This window comes from Triticum urartu, chromosome 7 (genome assembly GCF_003073215.2).
Source record: "Triticum urartu cultivar G1812 chromosome 7, Tu2.1, whole genome shotgun sequence".
Taxonomy (NCBI): Eukaryota; Viridiplantae; Streptophyta; class Magnoliopsida; order Poales; family Poaceae; genus Triticum; species Triticum urartu.
The window spans coordinates 618,166,365-618,187,488 of NC_053028.1; the positions used below are offsets into that span (position 1 = coordinate 618,166,365).

Consider the following 21,124-nt stretch of genomic DNA (forward strand, 5'->3'; position numbering starts at 1 on the left):
TTAGACGAGCCTACCTGTGCGTCGGAGGTCGCAGGTTCGATACATGAAATTGGCGCTATTTCTTGTGGATTAAAAACACGGTATATGGGCCGAGCCCAGCTAACGCAACTGAAGGTGCTAGTTTGCAGAAAAAGTAATAACCGACACCTATTCGCAAAAAAAAAAAAACCGACGCCTGCAGCGCCAAATAGGGTTCGCCTACAGATTTGAGCATAGATGCTGAGCTGCCAGATCCAAAGTATTTGATGTGGTTTGTGCATGATGTTGGTCTGTTAGCCATGTGATGTTGATATAAAATTTGCTTTTGGTCCTTCCATGCTTGATTTGGTTTAAACATTGCATCAAAGTACAACCTATGACAAATGAGCAATTCCATTGTAGAGAATGACCATCCCAACATTCTTTGGGATTGAGCATGTCATGCGAATTCCAAGTCTGAATTCTGTGCACATCCGAACAACACAATTCGGGTTCAATACCAAAGTCACGGAGATTTGATATTGAGCCCAATCCAATTCCATGACGATGAATATCAACATCCAAACAGAGCATTAGAGGTCGTGACAGAAAACTAGAGATCATGAGAGAAAAACTAGGAAAGCCCGAGGAGACCCAGATTAGATGGGACACGGCTCGGCGCCGGAGCCGGTGGTGCACCAACGGCTGCGTGTGGTCTATAGATTTTGCGCCGGCTGCCGATCGACATTTTCCTACCCATACGTATTATGTTTCTACAGTTTGACTGCAATCTTATCATGTTGTAGATCTCAAATAGATTAACAATAAAGTGATGTTCTGTATGCTAATCATGGAGAGTAGCTTTTGCGTGAACTATGCGCGGGTAGTTGCCTCTTGATTTAGTCGTTTGCACGACTCATAAGAGCAACTTTGCACTATTTCTGAAAATCTGGAAGAATATTTCACGTTTCAATCATATCCACTTGCTCATTCATCTTAATTTCTCAGATATACTGCTATTTAAACTAATAATTTTACTATTAGTTCCCCCAAGAAATACTCTGCATTTTGGATTAAATTCTTATAGGACTATACATAGTCTCTTCAACTACCGCAGAACCTTTTGTACCTCAAGCATACAATGTTCTCTTATAGTTTTAGTACAGGTGACATCAAATACAGTTTGAATTTCTAAGGATGTATTGTGAATTGTGACATACTCCCTCCCCTCCGTTTCAAAATAAGTATCTCAATTTTATACTTACTTTAGTATAAAGTTGTACTAAGTTTAAGACACTTATTTTGAGACGGAGGAAGTACATACTCACCCTTTGTCTATTTTCTCTATTGGTTATAATATACTAGATGACCCGTTGCGCCAATGGCGCAAAGGCGGAGTGCAAGCCAAGTATTGTAAGAGTGTGCACTAAAATATGTAAACACAAAATGAAAGCATATATTTCTTTCATCATGGCTATTTCAAAAGCATACCACAAAGCAGTCTAAGCATCAAATAACCGACAGTTAAATGCACAGAATGATCTTAGAGGATTACATAAGATCCGAAAGGATGATAAACATAGAAGTCTTAGTAGACATCTATACTAATGCTAAGTTATATAACAAAGGGCTCTATACTAATGCAAGTTACATAACAAAGTGCTCTTGCAACTTGCTTATATTGAGTAAACGATCAGTCCTTTGGAAGTGCATTTGAAGGCGAAAGCATATGCTTGTCCTGTGTTAGATGACCCGTTGCATCCATGGCGCAAAAAGCGAGAGTAAGCCGAGTATCAAAATCATGCATATGAGATTGATTTAAAGCAGCTTAATAAATACTTACATTCCATTACATGATATCTTAAAAGAAAATACTCATATCACGCAAAAAAGGAAGAGCGAGCCCAGCATTCAAACCATGCATATTAGACTAATTTAGAACAAAGTTAATGAATACTTATATAGCTTAAAATAAAATATTCAAAACACTTGATAATAGCATACATTGATGGCTTTATAAAGTAAGCTATATTAGCACAGATTCATTGTGTCCATTAACTGTTGCCCGAGTCTTGTACCTGCCCGTTGCCCGAGTCTTGTACCTGCCGCGAGTAGGAAGGGAAGAATGAAGCCAAAAAATGATGAAATGATATGTTATAATAACAACAAATGATTAGAACAAAAGGCCAAGGCCAAACATCACCTTATCGTCAACTTAAGCATTTATTTTTGTGCATCTAAAATCCTACTCAATACCTAAGAAAAGGATGTCTTAGTAACATCCCAGGAGGACCAAGAACAAATGCAACAAGGGATTTCAAGAATACTGGCATTTCTCCATGCCCTGTGCCCACGTGGCTTGCTGTAACGAAGATCCTTTTTATCTCTAACATAGCAAGCACCTATACTATAGAAAATAGTTGCACAAAGTTGGAAATTGAAAACAGAAGTTAACACTCAAACAAAAAGGAAGAGAGGAGTTGACTTTTCCCCTAGCTTATTCATGTTTGTCACATACGACTTTCATTGCTGGGAGATAATCGTAAATAGAAATATGGTTCTTGTACCTACAAAAAACATGGCTCTTGTGAATCTCCAGCAAGGGCCTCTCTTCTAGTGAAGCCTCTATGTTTGTAATCTCGATTCTTTTATGTGAGTTCATTATATATCTATCTAAAATGAACAGTGCTAGGAGGTTATTTTAAAACTACATGGAAACATTAAATACCCTAGGTTTGCTTTTGACAATGCAATCGCAGACCTGTCGTATTTGCTTTATAACTTAAACAAAAGCAACTATAATGAAAATGCATTGGAAACAAATGCATATCTTCTGCATGGCATCCTCCCAAGCGAGAAATCATACTCTTCACTAAACCATAAGTGGGAATATGGGGTGGAGGTAGAAAAATTTGTAACCTGGACATATCAATCTGTAGCTTTTCCTTGCTCATTCTTTATGCACTTTCTTCTATCACAATGACCATCTGAATTTCGAACACCATGTCAGCTTCCTCTGCTCTAACCCCGTGGCCTGCCAGCATCGGATGCCACCAAAGCTGATCCCTGCCTACCAGGACACCAGAATTATAATATGAGAAGATAGTATAAGAAACAGAAAGAAAAAAATTGGTTAATCATCCCACAATGCTACTAAATTCCTTGGCTCGGCTTCTCTCGCGCTCGCGCAGGCGCCGCCGGCGGCGGCTAATCTCCCTCCTCCGGCCACCTCAGGCCCAGCCAAGAACAGATCCGGGACCCTCCCGGCGTCCTCTCTCCATCCATCCCCAAGCCCGGCGCCGTCGCCGGCCCTCTCCCCGCAGAGGAGTTCGAGTCAGGCCCTCCCCCTCTTCCTGTCCCGCTCCCGTGCGGCCGCGCCGGGCCGCACCGGGGCGCCCCTGCGGGCTCGAGCAGGCCCCCCTGCGCCTCCCTCTCCTCTCGCCACCGCCGGAGGCGTCGCCAGGCAAAGCCCTGGCGGCGCGGCGGCGGTGGGACCCCCTCGGTCGCCGTTATCGAGAGCGGGGGCGGCGCTGCTCCGCTGCTCCAGGCGGTGATGCTGCGGGAGGGTGATAGCTGGCCGTGGCTGGGCGTGCTCGGCTCGGCTGGACTTGGTGCTCTGTCGGGCGCCACGACGGGCGGTGGAGGATGGATCTCGGGACGGCGGCCCCAGGACGGTGGTGGGCGACGACGGCTGCGGTGTTCACGCACGCGAAGCAGTGGCCGTGGTATGCCAGCCGGTCTTCGGTCGTGGGGTGCGACTGCTGGTGAAAACCATGCCTGACTGCGTTCGGGGTGACGATGGCGGCGTCCACGGGCGTCGTGACCCTGCTGAGGGCGTCGTCGCTGCAGCTTGTCTCCTGACTGAGTTTCTGGCTGTGGGGTCTCCTGGATGGCGCTAGTCCAAGATGGTGGCTGACGGTGTTGCCGGGGCGGCGGCCCCGGGTTCGGTGGTGGCGGCTTCGGCCAGGGGGTGGTGCGTGTCTGGTCGCGGTGGATCGTGGGATCCCGTGGCCAGAGTGAGGTCGGTCTCGGCAGAGGTGGTGGTTAGTGGGCGGCGGTCCGTGGTGGCAGGTGGTCGGCACATCTCCGGGAGAAATCCTTGCTCCGGTCTTCACCGGAGCCGACAACGGCGGCGCCTGCGGCTGCCGCGATCTTTCTTGGAAGCGTCGTCGTGGAGGTGCTCCTCCTTCAACCCATGGCTTTGGCTCCGGAGGGAAACCTCAGATCCGCTGGACCGGGCGATGGAGGCGCCATAGCGTCTTTCTCCTCCTTGGGGGCATTGTCTCGGAGCCGGCTACGACTGAGAGACTGGTGGATGATGGCATCTTCGCCGTCGATGGCGGCATCTTCGCGGCGTGGTTTGCTGAGGCGGGGCGCTGGTTTCTGTTTGGCAACGATGATGGCGTCGAGAGGAGCTTGGGTTGCGGCGTGGTCTTCGGTAGTCGGTTCTTCCCGGCGTGTCCGAGGTGCTCTTCCGTGGTTGCTTGGTTGCTTTGAAGTCGGAGCTGCGATGGAGCGAGTCCAGGTGGTGACGATGACAGACACTCGGCGGTCGTTTACGGAGGGCACGGTCGGCGCAAGTCCTGCATATTTCCCTTCTGTTTCTTGTCGTCGAAGTTAGAGCTGTCGGTTGCTTGCGAGTGTGGCCATCTGTTGACATGTGCCGTCGTGGATTCTGTTCCATGTTGGTGGCCAGGTTGACCGGTGGTACCCATGTCATGTGGGTTGTGTTTTATCGGTTTTAGCCCGATTTTCCATTAATTAATCGAGCAATTCTCTTCTTCTTAATCAATGAAAATGGCAAGTCTTTTGCCTCGTTTCAAAAAAAAAAAATCCTTGCCTCAGTTAAGGTGCTTTTCAACACCATCACCGAACCCGGAGTAAACTGTGCCCATCTCAGCAGCTGCCACACACTGGTGCCAGCCACGCGACAGCAGCGGCGAGGAGGCCGGCAGCATACTTGAACGTTCAAAGCTGTTCAAAGCTCTTCAGGTTGTCTATCTATCTTAAATTCCTCTCTTTTACCAAAAGTTAGACACGACCGAAAAGTCAAAGAAACAAAGTTCTTCTGGTTGTGTATCTCTTAGATTCCTCTCTATTTTCTTTAAAATTAGATGCGATCGAGAAGGAAAAGAAACTAACTTTGTGCACTGTTTATACACGCCAAGAGGAGAAAATATATAGAAGAAGTAAAACCAATTAGAGTAGCATATAGGTTTATAAATATACAAAATTGTCGAGCATGAATTTCCATTTTACACTTTGTCTAGTAGATTAAGTATATAACAAAGCAAACAGTAAATATGCGAGCTCAGTGTCGCTTGTTGGCAAGTAAACGGAAGGCAACCAAAACTGAAGATATACATGTTCTGGACAGGACAGTGGTTGCTTCTGTTTGTTGCTGGCCTCTTCTGTCCAAGGCTACGAATCATATGGTCAGCAACTAAAACAACCATGAATTAATAAATTAGTTAACTGTAATTAACAACAATAGACTTCACATATGAATCCAAAATGGCAATGAACTACCCGCAAAAAAAGGGCAATGAACAGAGGAGACGTATATATTTCTTCTCTACAGATTCTTATAGCAACAAAAGCATTTGTGCATAGAAATAAGTGCCTTTCATTGAGCTTTTCAATTCAGCACACATGAGCAATTAACTTTCAAAATCCTAGAATAATAGAGGCATAGGTAGGAAACACCAACCTGCAATAGATGTTACATAGAGAACTTTTCAGTTCAGCACACATGAGTATTTAACTTGCAAAATCCTAGAATAATAGAGGCATAGGTAGGCGGTAGCTGCAGTGAGAAAGAGAGGAAACACCAACCTGCAATGATGTTGGATAGAGAAAATAAACAAGAACGACCCAGCAGGAGCATATCCACAAGCCAATGGGGATAACTGAAAGTAGCAATTTGTGAAACATAACAGAGAAAGTCCAATCACTAAGTTGCATAAGAACAAAGACGACAAAGGAATATTGTGAGATTGATCTTGGCTTACCTTCTGCCAAGGACAACGTCGACGGCACCGTTGACCACCGCTTCGCCAGCAGCGCACCAGCGCCGCGCCTGCTTCAGCAGCTGCTCCACTCATCCTCGGCGGCGCCACAAAGAGAAAAAACGAAAAAGAGGAATCAGGGGAAGAAGCAGAGCAATGAAGAGGAGAAGAGGCAGCGGAACATATTTTAAAGTGCTTTTGCCTCTGGTTTAAGCACAAAAAGACATGCAATGCATTAGTCTGAGTGTACTATCTCAACCGTTTCTCTAATAAAAATAAAGAAGGTATACAGAGAGAATAATATTTAGTAAAGCACATATGCGTATATAATTTGCTGATTTCATGATGATCATGCCCCTCTCAGAAAGAGTAATATGTATGAAGCAGGCGTATATTATCTAATTCTAAGCAAGAAAGCTTGGATAAAAAAAACGCTAGTAGCTTATTTTAGATGATTTGTTGTAGCGACCACGGCACAAATAATCACTTGAATCTCGGACTAACTGTAAGCATAAAGTGGGATTATATAATCCTCGTCTTTTGTTTTCTTTTCTTCTCGAACGACGCAGGAGAGCTGCTTGTCATTTCATCTCTGACTAACTGTACAGACATTCATGAAGTCAGGTATATTTGTTCAGCAAGATCCCTCCTAGACTCTCAATCGGGGTATACTTTTCAAATACAATCAAAAAAATATTTGCAAGCATGAAAAGAATTCATGGCCTCTGACACACTGATCAAGAAACCAGAAAAACACTACACTGAACAATACTTTTTGTTAGACCTCAAGTCCAGAACCGTCATCAGGTGTCCCTTTCCTTGCTGCACCCACGACCTAACCAACCATCTAAGGAAGCAACTTCTTTCTATTATTGGTCCCCACCACTGAAACAACAACCAATGTTTTAGCATGCCAATTATTTATGAAGTCCCCGAATTCTTGCTGATTTGATCCCAAACTCAGCTCCAGGTTCGGTGCGGTGCGCTGGTGTCGGCGTCAGGCGGCGTGCTGCTGTGTCGATGCGTCTCCGTGCTCCTGTGTCGGTGCGTCTCCCTGGATTCCAGGCGAACGACAGGGCAACGTGCGTTGCCTGGGCTTGGTTGGGCAGGCCCTAGTGGTGGTTGCGTGCTGCTTGCTGGGTGGGCTCAGAGCTACCTGGGCTGGACGTTAGTCATTCTTTTTTTTCCACTAATCCGTAATATATAATATATATACTGCATATATACTATGGGCCCCCTTTTAGTCTGGGCCCCGGGCCGTCGCACCTCTCGCACTGGTCCAAAGCGGGCCCTGTATGAAGCAAAACCACAACAGCTTAATCTCCCAAGAGCAGGATCGTAACATACTTTCAGAAAAGCGCAGTCCAGATCATACACTCATGAATAAGTGTTTTGGTTTTCAACTGCCACAATGATATCCCCCCTACCGCAAGCCCCTGCCTATAGCTTTAAACTGAACCAGCAAGTTAGCATGTCATTTATTTACAAAGTAATGCTTAGCAACCTAATTCCCCAAAGGCAGGAGTCTAGATAATTTCAGGATGTGCGTTTAGATTATCTTTTCTATTACCAATTCTGAACATGGCACAACAGTTTAGTTCTTGTTATTTAAGCTCACAGCATCTAAATTGAGAATTGCTCACATGTCATGAATTTTTTTTGCAGTCATAATCCCAGTAGGTTTACTTGCACATTAGGAATGCTAGTAGCTTACTCTTTCTGTATTCTGAAAGAAAACAAAAAAACAGACATTAGAAACGTCCAAGTAGCACCAAAAGAATAAAACAGGGGAGGTTAGAAAATACTCAAGCATGAGGATGGATGGGTAATTATCAAACAGAACAAAAGGGAAAAAGAAAAGCAAGAAGCTCCCTTCTCCCATTCTTTTTTGTTCCCTTTCACTTATATACATCACAGCAACACACATGCACTTTAACTATAGAAAAACATAATTCCCAATTGAGGAACAAAGTTATATTACAGCACCACATTTTATAAGCACTATACATCTATAGTGACCTTACTTGGGTATGACCTAAGTAGGCTTGACATTCACCATGATTCATACACACAATGTGCTACATCTGAGATAGAACATGAAAATGCAAATGGAGAAATTCTCCATTTTTATGGTGATCCATTAATCATAAGCAGGCATTTATAGTTCAACTTCTGACATTGTGTACTGTTTGGAGGTATAAATAAGGAATAGAAAAAAATAAGAAACAGTGACTTAATTAGTCTTTAACTAATATTTGAAGGTATAAATAAGGAATAGAAAAAAATAAGAAACAGTGACTTAATTAGTCTTTAACTAATATTTGAAGGTATAAATAAGTAGGCAAATTGGTATCCAATTGCCGGCTTGAGTTTCACACTTCAAGACCACTTCTTTCCATGGATTTTAGGCATTAGATAGTTGGTTGATTTCAAAGTTTCTTAGATGAATTGAAAGGAAAAAGGATAGAGCAGAAGAGGAATTAATCAGGTAGTGGAGGAGCTCACCAAGAGTTTAGACCTGTCGATCTAGCCGTGTGGACGTTGGATGTAGAAATAGAGAACATGCCTGCTCTTCTTCTTTCTCCCACATCACCAAATCAGAGGAGGGAAATAAAGCCCAGCAGTAACTTCAACTGGCACCTGGAGACGGCACAGTGTGTGTGCGCACTGAACAAAACCTAACCGTAAAGCAGAGCAATTGCTATCCGGTCAGCCACAATCTCTGATGGGGGCGTGAGCATACCGAGCATGGTCGCAGCAGTCGCCTTCGCGGTGGTAGAGGCGCAGCTCGGGGCTGAGGACCTCGCCGGCGTGGGTGACAGGTCCACGCGCTCGCGCTGGAGCTCGCCCTCGGCCCTCTCCCGTCTGTCGCCTTGCTGCACCTACCTCTTTCTCCCTCTCATCTGCTCGAGCGTCGCCTCTTCTTCCTTCTCTCTTCCTCTCATCTGCTCGACCGTCGCCTCAGTCGCCCTTTACTCGTCTCCCCTCCAGATTTCACTGGTCTGGATCCGGAGGCAGGGAAGGAGGAGAGGAAGAGGAGGAGGTCGCCCCGGCTGCATCGAGCGCCAGAGAAGAGGCCCGGAAGAGAAGGCGGCGGCGCGGGAGGCCCTGAGGCAGAGGGTCGTGGAGCAGGGGAGGCCGGACGACGCGAAGAGGATGGCGAATAAAAGGAGACGTGGCTGGTGCCGCTAGTTGGGTGCACTAGCTCATTCTTTATATGTTCAATTCCTCGCTCTACTTTCGAGATCACACTGACACATAACCTAAATGTATACTGGAGATATGCACATTCCAGATTAAGCTTTGCTACATTCACGGACAGTTACGGGGCATTACGGGGCTGGGTGCCCAGCCCACCAGTTAAATCAGGGATGAGGGGAGAGGCGGTTAATTAGGAAAAGAAGATTAATTAGGCCAATTAAAACAGGACAGCTCAGCAGGCCCGTGAAGTCCGTGAGCCAGGAGTCCGTGCGTGTAGCATTTTTGTTCCAGATTATAGTCATGTTGTTTATATCAAGGGCCCCAAAATTTAGATTCGCCCGCCCTGGACTCCTAAAATCTCAGGACTGGCCCCTTCCGGCGCAACATGATTCTGTTATAAGGCTTGTGCTAATGAGTGAGGCTAGTCCGATTACAAGCCGCACGTTGGGCCGCTTCTATTCGAGCCCAGCATTTTTGTTCCAGATTAGTCATGTTGTTTATATCAAGGGCCTTAAATTTTAGGTTCGCCTGCCCTAAACTTCTAAAATCTCAGGACCGGCCCTTCCGGGGCAACATGATTCTGTTATAAGGTTTGTGCTAATGAGTGAGGCCAGTCCGATTACAAGCCGCATGTTGGGCCGCTTCTATTCGAGCCCAGTAATGCCGAGCATATCGCATCGTGCAGTAGCACCGAGCTGTTTACTCCGGGACGTCCGCATTCTGCGGCAGAATGTCGAGCCTTCGCATAGGCTAGTCCCTGGACTGGGCCGGCCCACGCAGGCAGCGAGCGCCGTAAAAAACAAACAGAAAACGAAGTGCTTCGAAAATGATTCGAGCACGCGACCGCACCCCTGTAGACGAAGGTACCTAACCACTACACCTGATACGTGTTAGTAGCAAAACGGCAATTCAAACACATTAGTACAAGCAACATCGGCTGGTCGGATTATTTTCCTTTTTTTGATATTTTCTTGTAAGTTCAATTTTTTTAAAAATTCCGAACATTTTTGACAGCACAGAAATGAGTTTTAAGAAAATGTTAGCAATTTTTCGAATTGGTAACAAAATTTTAAAATCAGTACCAAATTTGAAGTTGTGAAAAAATATTCAAAAAAGGAACATTTTTTTTAAAATTATGATCAATTTTGATAAAACGAACAACTTTTTAGAAAATGTGAACAACTTTTTGAATTGTGATTTTTTTAAACAGGAACATTTTTTGAATGTGTGAACAAATCTTGAATAAATAGGGATATTTTATTAATTCCAAACAATTTTTGACAATCAAGAACAAGTTTTGACAAAATGCAAACAATTTTTTAATTTTTGAACACATAAAAAAAGAAATTCTTTGAATCTCTGAACACTTTCATAGACAAGACCATTTTTTTACATATGCGAACAAAAGAATTGAAATTGCAGAAAATGTTTTTGCGAAACGTGAAACATTTTTTGAAGTTGCAAACAAATTATGAAATTCCGAATAAAATATTAAACCACGAACATTTTTTGGAATTTTTTAACAAATATTTGAAAAATGGAACATTTCAAGAAATTATGAACAAAAATTGAAACCACGAACATTTTTCAAATTTGTGAACAAATATTTGAAAATGGAACATTTAATGAAATTACGAAAAAAATTGAAACCGCAGACATTTTTTGAATTTGTGAATAAATATTTGAAAATGGACTTTATGAAATATCTAACAAAAATTTGAAACCACGAACATTTTTTGGATTCCTGAACACTTTTTCAAACTCGAACATTTTTGAATTTCAAACCAAAATTTGCAAATGCGACATTTTATGTAATTCTGGAAGTTTTTTCGAAAATATGAACATTTTTAAAATTTGTGAATAAATTTTGAAATACATGAATATTATTTCAAATTCAAAACATTTTTATTTTGTGAACATTTTTTAAAACAATGAAATAAGCAAGAACGGAAATGAAAAAACAGCAAAAGAAAAAGAAAGAAAACAAAAGAAGAAAAGAAAAAAAACAAAGAGAAAAAAAAACAGTTCAGGGAACCTCCTAGAAGGTTCCCAAAACCAGAAAACTGGGCTGGGAAACTCTAGAAAGTTCCCAAAACCGGATACACTGCAACACGTTAAATGGGCCGACCCAAGTCATCACTCGATCGACAGGGTCTGTGCGAAAGGTTGACAATTTGACACAGCGTGCATCAAATAGGATATTCCGTTTACTCCTGTCTGACGCTCGTTAGCGTCAAGATGTGGAGCTTTCGCTGAAGGTAGGTGCAGATGGGCCGGCCCATTTAGAGGTCAGAAGTTCGAGCGCTTTAAAAGGATCGCCAAAAATTAAACCAAAGAGAAAAAATGGTTCAGGAACCTCCTAGAAGGTTCCCAAAACCAGAAAACTAGGCTGGGAAACTCTAGAAAGTTCCCAAAACCGGATAGGCTGCAACACGTTAAATGGGCCGGCCCAAGTCATCGCTCGATCGGCAGGGTTTGTGCGAAAGGTTGACAATTTGACACAGCGTGCATCAAATAGGATATTCCATTTACTCCTGTCTAACGCTTTTTAGCGTCAAGAAGTGGAGCTTTCGCTGAAGGTAGGTGCAGATGGGCCGGCCCATTTAGAGGTCAGAAGTTCGAGCGCGTTAAAAGGATCGCCAAAAATTAAACCGCCCAACCAGGGATCGAACCTGCGACATCCCCGCTCGGGAAGTCTTGAACAAATAGAGCTAATATGTTCTACTGGTTTTCTAGCAAAGAGAGAGCTTAAAGTACCAGACAGCTTTTGAATTTTTTTGAACAATTCACGAAAATCGAGAACAAAAGAAAAGAAAATTATGAACAAAATTTTACAAATGCGAAACCCTTTCTAAAACCATGATTTTTTTTAAATTCAAACAAACTTTTCAAACATGAACAATTATTGAACACTTGAACAAAAAATTCGAAATTCCAAAAATATGAACAAACTCACGGTATGGAAAGGGCACTACATCTACACCTAGCTTGGTCCCCGGCAGACCTTGATTATTTCTTCTTTGCACAATGATGTTAGTAAACAATTATTCACACATTAGAGGCTTGCAGGTTTATCAAATTGATAGAGAGTTTGCCAAATCACAACACTCTACTCTAATATAGGGTTACCATCATCTTGTAAACTACATACTCCACTGATGTTCTAATCTGTCCACATTGCTTATGCCAAATATCCTTGAGCAATGGAAGCAAATGCTTTTGTTTCATCAACGAGAACATTGGTTCTGAAGAGGTGAGGGTGCCATTGGTCCATGGAACAACTAGCATGTTGTTTCTAGATGCTTTTGTTCAATTTGAAGTTGTGGTTGGCTTCTCATGGTCTGACTCGATCCATTTTATTTTGAAGAGCAGATTGTCACTCTCCAACAAAGGCTATTTTGTTTTCTATGTTTATCATCAACTGTCTATGTTGCTTGTCCTAGGGACGCATACGTGCGCGTCACAAGCATACCAGTAATCTCTGATCAAGGCACAAGCTATTTGCACCGAATTCTTTGGGCAAACCCTTATCTTCACATGAAATAAATGACCTGGAGAAGGGCCTCTTGTCCAGTTCAATGCAGCATACGAGATGCTCACTACCTTGTTGCGTCTAGTGGGGAAGTTGTGATTGTATCGTGTGCTCCCGTGATAATGACAGGTTGTGTTTTCAGGTTCTTCAAGTTGGACATGGAAGCATTGGAGTGATCGTCCCTCGATGACTAGGAGCTGGATCATACCAACCGCTTCCTTTGCAGGGGTCTGCCTATCGGGGCGAAGGAGGAAGGCAAGATGAAAGTCACTATGGCCAACCAGTCACGACGCGCAAAAACGACCGAGTGCCTTAGCTCCGCCTGGGCCGTTCATACCGTGTAATGGGCGCCGCGTGCTAGGAGCCAGGACAATGTTATGTGTGCATGTACTTTGTATGTATGTCTTGCAAACATGCAATGTAGTTCTTAGGAACCTGGACCTGATGAGGTCTCCTGGTCTCTTCATAGTAAAGGAGCCTTTATACTGTTATAAACCCTTATACCAGTGGTTGCAAAAAGATATTGCTGGCGCTCACAATAGATAGATTTGGTGTGTGGGAATTCCTTTAAAGATTGAAGTCTTTGTATGTGGCAGCTCTTCCTTGATTTTGTGCTTTCCAAGGATAATATATATATAAGCGAAACTAGGGTGGCTCCCCTCTTTGTTACTTTTGTAATGATGTTGAAACCGTGTGTCATTTGTTCATCGATTGTCATGTGTCCAAGCTCTTTTTGTGATTCTTAACACTCATTGTTGCCCCTCTTCTCTCGGGAAAGCTTTCTCGTGGTTTTATGCTTTCCTCCTCGGTGGGGATTGCTGCTATTTGTTGGGCTATATGTATCACATCAAATAGAGCCACCTTTGATGAACATACCATGCGTTCTCCTCTATAAATGCTCGCTGCTAACTTCTTGGAGAGGTCTCCGAAAAGGGTAGGATCAAAAGATGCTGAAGTTGGGTACTTCATGGTTCATGGGGTACTTCACGGTTCATGCATAAAGCTTTGGAGCTGGCGCACATTTAGGCTGGAGTAGCAGATCTTCATCTTGCTGGAAATGGAGCGGTTGTTTTGTTGTGTGCATGGTTCCTACGCTGAACTTATAGTCGTGCTTGTACTATTAGGGTTTTGCGTCATAGTAGGCGTTTTGAGTGTGGGACACCTAGCAGCGGCTTTCGTAATAGTGCATTGAACTCACTTTTCTCTCTTTCTTCGTCTCCTACAATGTGTAAAAACTCTGTATTTCCGTTGTGAAATGGAAAGGGGAATGGCCTGGTTCGGAAAAAATGTACTCTGTATGTATGAATGACTCCATGTAGGTAGTGGGACGCCATCCGTGTACGTATGGTGTTGAGCCGACTTATGTGATCCATTAGGTTGCAGGAGATTGCGGAGGCCAAGATTGCCCTAGGTTGCATTGATCAGTCAAGGATTGAAGCGTATACTGCAACTCAATTTTGAGGCAAACTATTAATTGGTGACCGAGTTCCTCATTACCAGCGGTGCACCCTGGCCTCACCTCTAATCTTCCTAAATAATAGAGTGCATGTAGTTCTTGATTGAAGTACGGCCGTGACATATACCCCAAGTGTGTCTGGAAAACATGCATCTTCCTCGGCATGAGATCATGCGTTTTGATTCAGCTCCTGCAGCAACATACTATCTGTTGATCTTTCAGGCCTAACATGACAACGGTCGCCATGGGAAGCGATCAATCCATGAGGAAAAAAAGTGTAATTCAATCATGCGGGCCAGGGATAACCCATCTCCCCCAACCCTAGCTTTTGCTGCTACCATCTCCCCTCCTCGTTGGCAGCTACGCGTCGATCGTTGCTAACGGCAGCGGCTTGCCCTCCTCAAAGTGCTAGGTGGGCTCGTTTCTCCCTTTTCCTTGGTGGCGCGTTCCTCTAGTGATGACATGATCTAGCAGCAAGATATTGACTATTCTTACTTCGGGTAATGACTAAGAACCACGCTACCATAAAGATGAATTGGGTATACATATGTTTTACTTGAGTCCAAGAAACATGGAGTTTGCATATGTTGACTAATATGGCATTACGATAACTATTACATCTTTGGATGTTTGTCTATTTTTTTATTAAGGAGCGGAGCTAATGCCATACGTTCACAAGAAGTCATTTTGCAATGTATTAAAGGAGAGTTATGTGTTCACGTGACATATTTGTATGTTAGTAACAATGTGTATATGGTATTAATGGTGTGGTTGCGTATTGACGTGCAGGTGCATATGTACATTCATCATGTGTGTTGTGTATTTAATTACATGTGGGTGCGGATTCTCATCTTACCATTATCTCACATGAATATCTAATTCAGTTGTTGTCATTTGTTGGTAGTCAAGTCTAAAATGTATTAATAAACGCTTGCATCTTGAGCTAAATTTGGACTTGTGCTAGCTTTCAGTTGTTTGACGGGCATTCCTCATGTTCTCATTGAACTAACAAGGTCTTATTTGTGTTAATAAAGTGCAATATAATTTGAAAATTCATATTCCTCCGGTTCACCAATAGAGGGTGAAAAATGACATGTTTGTTGTTCAATAAAAAGCACTAACTACTCAATCAGAATGAGAAACATTAGAAAGATTTATTGTATTATTGAAACAAACTTCATGAACCAATACCCTAAACATGAAATACTTAATGATTTTCCGAATGTGCTTAACAAAATATACAATCCACAATTGCACCTAATGGAAATGTAACATTTTATTCGCTTGATGTAGCGTTCAAAGGTAAATACTAATTGGCTTCTAAAGAAGTCCTTCAAACCATGAATGAACATAACCATCATTCCCGTTGGCAGAATTTGGCGGTGCATTGACAAACTCATCATAGTCCATGTTATATTGGCCTACATTATTGCCATTATGTCCCAAATAAGCATCCATCCCTAGGTTCCCATTGTAGTGTGGTTGGTTCGATGGAGTGTAGGCCAAGGTACCATTGCTAAAGGATTCACCGGCGGAGAAGTCATTGCCATTGGGGTAGAACAACTGTGGGGGGCCCTCCACAATGCTCCCAATGGTTGAGTTAGTGATTGTGTTGTTCTGTGGTGGCTCCATTGAGTTGTAAGAACTTGGATAGTTCTGAAGGTGTGGAGGTAAATCTTGTACAGGATCAGGAATGGGTTGTACGAGGGATGTCAAATGGGAACCCAAAGATGGTGGTGCTGACTGAAATATTTGTGGTACCTGCACATGAAAAGGTAGTATGATTTGCGGTAAGGAGATGTGTATAGTTCTAATCATGTAGCTGAAGTTGTGGTGGTAAATCTTATACCTGATGAACAACTGGTTGTAGGTGGGACGTTAAACGAGGTGCTAAAGGTGGTGGTGCAGACTGGAGCGATACCTGCATAGGAAAATGTGGTTCCATCGTGTCTTGTGGTTTTGATGGTAGTGGAACCGACGACAACACTTGAGGTGGAATACAATGAGATGACGATGGTTGTTGGGATGAAAGAGGAGTATTCAAGTAATCACATGATGGGCCTCTTAGCATCAACTCATTCGTTGGTACGTTTGGACCACCCGTCTTGGGTTCACTTATAGGATGAAGTGGAGGCATACGACGTCTAATGTCCTCCCGGACCCACAAAAGTTCATTGAAGAGCTTGTTAAGATCTTCAAGACTAAGATCTTCTTCCTTGGAGAAGATAAAATTTGGTACAATACCTGGGTTCTCGTCTTGGATATTTTTGATATGCTCGAGGGAGAGTTCTGCTCTCTTCTCATGTGTCACACTTTCCATGTCCAACCGAGCCACCTCCCCCTGCAACATTCTAATCCTAGCATTAGTTGCCTCATCAGCCAACGGCTCGACAAGTGGACCTCCTGATAAGAAAGCTTCAACTATGGGTGCCGCTGATGGCGTCCCAAATGAGTGCATTATTCCAGACTCCATCTCCAAGACGACAGCAACCCTCACGCCCGTGAGGACGGAGAGGTCACATGCCATCTTGTACAAGCCATCACGTCTCTTGGAGAAGGTGATGCCACGTTCCCTTTTGTCCTCGATGAAACAAATACCCTCCCTCTTCTCTCTCCTTGGCATATTAAGTTAGAAAACTCGAGGACTTATTACTATAAAAGGTAAACTACAAAAATGTACTAATAGGTAGATGCTTACTAGTGTTGTTGGCTAACTATGGGTGATTGTGAGATATAAGGAGATGAACTCCCTTTATATACGAAAAGGGTTGTGAACATGAATGTTTAGCTCACTCCTTATCCAATTATTCACATTAATTAAGATCCAAAATTAACCGTTTGTTATTTGAATGAGTAAAAGTTTTCGAGTCTTCAATGGGCACCAAGATATGTAGTCAACAAAATGCTGATTTATGGTTGCCATTATTTTTTGCTAAAACATAACATAAGCGAGGACATGCTAATTTGGAACCATTATTGAGTTTTTACGCGAGGCATTCACATACAATAGAATTTTATTTAATTGCATAACCAATGGTTATCCATTTCTTTAGGTTATTAATTGTGCACCCAATTTATCTTGCATACCTTGGTATTGCATTAATTACATCCCAATCCTCCATTGAGAGCAATGTAGTCTATACCTGACCATGAAATACATAAGATGCTAATAGAAGGCGAGGGAGTTACTTTCAGCCTATGGCGCCTCTACTAGATAGGCGTACGACTAAATCATATTTCCCTACAAGGGCACCATGACTTTGATATGTATATGTGCTTCATGCTAGTACTTCTGTTCCTTGTAGTGAAGCCCGTCAGGATATGCTTTAATAATATCTACATTGTTGATGAAAGTAACCAAAGTAAATTAAGTGGGTCAATCAACCCAAGTAAACAGAGTTTTACACATGATGCAAACCTTGGTTACCTTGTGAGCTGCTTTATTTGCATCCCTCTAGGACAATTCTTTTAATCGATGTTCCCGGTCATGCCTTCCATACTATACGTTGACCAACACACACTTCTACAAAATATGTAAAATCCGATTCTGCCTAAATTTGTAGCACTCGGTATGTTAGGGGAAATTAGGCTTGACACTGCTATGAAACTTCATGTATCATATCTTAGGATCACCCATATCAAGCCTATATATATCTTCTCTTGAAGGTATGAATGCCTGCAATGAACTCTGACAAGTTAGTGATTGTACCTTCTTTCCATATTAATATTGCTTTGCAACTAGAATTTCTTCCTTGGACCCAAGCACAAAGTAAATCTAATTTATGTGTAGATGCCATCATTGTCTTGCTAACATGGCCATGTTAAAATACTGAATATATTGAAACTTCAGTGCTCTTTCTTTCTTGCTTGCTTGCTTGCTTTGTATGGCACAATTTTCACCATGTAGCCCCACATTATTAGGTAGTTTCTAATGTCCTGCAAGTGCATGGTGCTAGTTTAAGCACACTTTCGGAGAGTATTGTCCCCATTTATATCGTGCCAACAAAGAGCGTATGCGAGTGATATGGCGAGTGCTTCGACCAAACACCCGAGGTTCCACGAGTCTCGAGTGAATTGACTACGTACTTTGGTATCTACAAGACTTGAGATGGTTATGGCAGAAGTAGTAGGTTGCAAAGGATAATAATACAATAAGAGACTAAAGTTTACAAGTAAAAAACATAACTAACCATTTTTCATCCAATGAAGAGGTTAGGCGCGGAGCACTTCCGTTCATGTTAAATAGTGAAAGTGCGTTGTGCAGCAGTAGCATGGTCTGTTTGGTAGGCGAGTCACTCTAGAATAGCCAAACTCCTCCTATTAGGATTGTTTGACTCTATTGTACTGCTTTTCATTACCATCACCAAAGGTTAGCTCAAGCATTAAGATTTTTAGATCGAACCAACGCTTTAGGTGCCAAGGCTTCTTCGCTACTAATATTGACTTCTCTCGGCATGGATACCAAACACATGAAGGAAATATGCCCTAGAGGCAATAATAAAGTTATTATTTATTTCCTTATATCATGATAAATGTTTATTATTCATGCTAGAATTGTATTAACCGGAAACATAATACTGTTGGGGAACGTAGCAGAAATTCAAAATTTTCCTACGTGTCACCAAGATCTATCTATGGAGAGACCAGCAACGAGGGGAAGGAGAGTGCATCTACATACCCTTGTAGATCGCTAAGCGGAAGCGTTCAAGTGAACGGGGTTGATGGAGTCGTACTCGCCGTGATCCAAATCACCGATGATCCTAGTGCCGAACGGACGGCACCTCCGTGTTCAACACACGTACAGCCCGGTGACGTCTCCCACGCCTTGATCCAGCAAGGAGAGAGGGAGAGGTTGAGGAAGACTCCATCCAGCAGCAGCACAACGGCGTGGTGGTGATGGAGGAGCGTGGCAATCCTGCAGGGCTTCGCCAAGCACCACGGGAGAGGAGAAGGACTTGGGAGAGAGGAAGGGCTGCACCAGGGAGAGATCAAATCGTGTCTATTGCAGCCCCAATACCTCAAATATATATAGGGGAAGGGGAGGGGCTGTGCCCCCATCTAGGGTTGCCTCCCTAGGGGTGGCGGCTGCCCCCAAAACCCATCTAGGGTGCGGCCAGGTGGAGGGGGAGAGGGAGGCGCACCAGGGTGGGCCTTAAGGCCCATCTGCCCTAGGGTTTGCCCCCTTCCCCTCTTCCTTTAGCCTTGGGCCTTGGTGGGGGGGCGCACCAGCCCACCTGGGGCTGGTCCCCTCCCACAGTTGGCCCATGAAGCCCTCCGGGGCTGGTGGCCCCACTTGGTGGACCCCCGGGACCCTCCCGGTGGTCCCGGTACGTTACCGATAAACCCTAAAACTTTTCCGGTGACCAAAACAGGACTTCCCATATATAAATCTTTACCTCCGGACCATTCCGGAACTCCTCGTGACGTCCAGGATCTCATCCGGGACTCCGAACAACATTAGTTAACCACATACAAACTTCCTTTATAACCCAGCATCATCGAACCTTAAGTGTGTAGACCCTACGGGTTCGGGAGACATGCAGACATGACCGAGACGTTCTCCGGTCAACAATCAACAGCGGGATCTGGATACCCATGTTGGCTCCCACATGCTCCACGATGATCTCATCGGATGAACCACGATGTCAAGGACTTAATCAATCCCGTATACGATTCCCTTTGTCTATCGGTACGATACTTGCCTGAGATTCGATCGTCGGTATCCCGATACCTTGTTCAATCTCGTTACCGACAAGTCTCTTTACTCGTTCCGTAACACATCATCCCATGATCAACTCCTTGATCACATTGTGCACATTATGATGATGCCCTACCGAGTGGGCCCAGAGACACCTCTCCGTCACACGAAGTGACAAATCCCAGTCTCGATTCGTGCCAACCCAACAGAAACTTTCGGAGATACCCGTAGTGCACCTTTATAACCACCCGGTTACGTTGTGACGTTTGGCACACCCAAAGTATTCCTACGGTATCCGGGAGTTGCACAATCTCATGGTCTAAGGAAATGATACTTGACATTAGAAAAGCTTTAGCATACGAACTACACGATCTAGTGCTATGCTTAGGATTGGGTCTTGTCCATCACATCATTCTCCTAATGATGTGATCCCGTTATCAACGACATCCAATGTCCATGGTCAGGAAACCGTAACCATCTATTGATCAACGAGCTAGTCAACTAGAGGCTTACTAGGGACATGGTGTTGTCTATGTATCCACACATGTATCTGAGTTTCCTATCAATACAATTCTAGCATGGATAATAAACGATTATCATGAACAAGGAAATATAATAATAATCAATTTATTATTGCCTCTAGGGCATATTTCCAACAAATACATGTGTGAATACATAGACAAACAGAGTGTCACTAGTATGCCTCTACTTGACTAGCTCGTTAATCAAAGATGGTTTTGTTTCCTAACCATGGACAAAGAGTTTTTATTTGATTAATGGGATCACATCATTAGTTGAATGATCTGATTGACATGACCCATTCCATTAGCTTAGCACCCGATCGTTTAGTATGTTGCTATTGCTTTCTTCATGACTTATACATGTTCCTATGACTATGAGATTATGCAACTCCCGTTTGCCGGAGGAATACTTTGTGTGCTACCAAACGTCACAACGTAATTGGGTGATTATAAAGGAGCTCTACAGGTGTCTCTAATGGTAGATGTTGGGTTGGCGTATTTCGAGATTAGGATTTGTCACTCCGATTGTCGGAGAGGTATCTCTGGGCCCTCTCGGTAATGCACATCACATAAGCCTTGCAAGCATTGCAACTAATGAGTTAGTTGCGGGATGATGTATTACGGAACGAGTAAAGAGACTTGCCGGTAACGAGATTGAACTAGGTATTGGATACCGACGATCGAATCTCAGGCAAGTAACATACCGATGACAAAGGGAACAACGTATGTTGTTATGCGGTCTGACCGATA

General features: G+C 43.5%; 1 protein-coding gene and 1 long non-coding RNA gene across 4 annotated transcripts; both read right to left on the bottom strand.

Moving 5' to 3' along the window:
- Nucleotides 1-1,892: 1,892 nt before the first annotated feature.
- On the bottom strand, nucleotides 1,893-9,251 carry LOC125520931. 3 transcript variants are annotated; one of them, XR_007288905.1, is made up of 6 exons: nucleotides 8,710-9,250; nucleotides 8,472-8,633; nucleotides 5,970-7,692; nucleotides 5,794-5,867; nucleotides 2,878-3,024; nucleotides 1,893-2,060 (listed from the first exon to the last, which is right to left on the bottom strand). It is a non-coding gene; the product is annotated as an uncharacterized LOC125520931 (long non-coding RNA). The 3 variants fall into 3 exon arrangements; XR_007288904.1 differs by having other exon boundaries at nucleotides 2,878-3,028; XR_007288906.1 differs by lacking the exon at nucleotides 5,794-5,867 and having other exon boundaries at nucleotides 2,878-3,028; nucleotides 8,710-9,251.
- Nucleotides 9,252-15,475: 6,224 nt separating this feature from the next.
- LOC125519190 lies at nucleotides 15,476-16,841 on the bottom strand. The gene is made up of 2 exons (XM_048684067.1): nucleotides 16,005-16,841; nucleotides 15,476-15,916 (listed from the first exon to the last, which is right to left on the bottom strand). The coding sequence occupies exons 1-2, from the start codon at nucleotides 16,776-16,778 to the stop codon at nucleotides 15,476-15,478; spliced, it is 1,215 nt and encodes a 404-aa protein (XP_048540024.1). The 5' UTR covers nucleotides 16,779-16,841.
- Between the last annotated feature and the right edge of the window lie 4,283 nt (nucleotides 16,842-21,124).

Bases quoted from the DNA above. Each gene is read 5' to 3' on its own strand.
- LOC125519190 (XM_048684067.1), bottom strand. From the start codon at position 16,778: ATGCCAAGGAGAGAGAAGAGGGAGGGTATTTGTTTCATCGAGGACAAA. The intron at 15,917-16,004 runs GTATAAGATTTA...TTTCATGTGCAG, and splicing joins TACAACCAGTTGTTCATCAG to GTACCACAAATATTTCAGTC.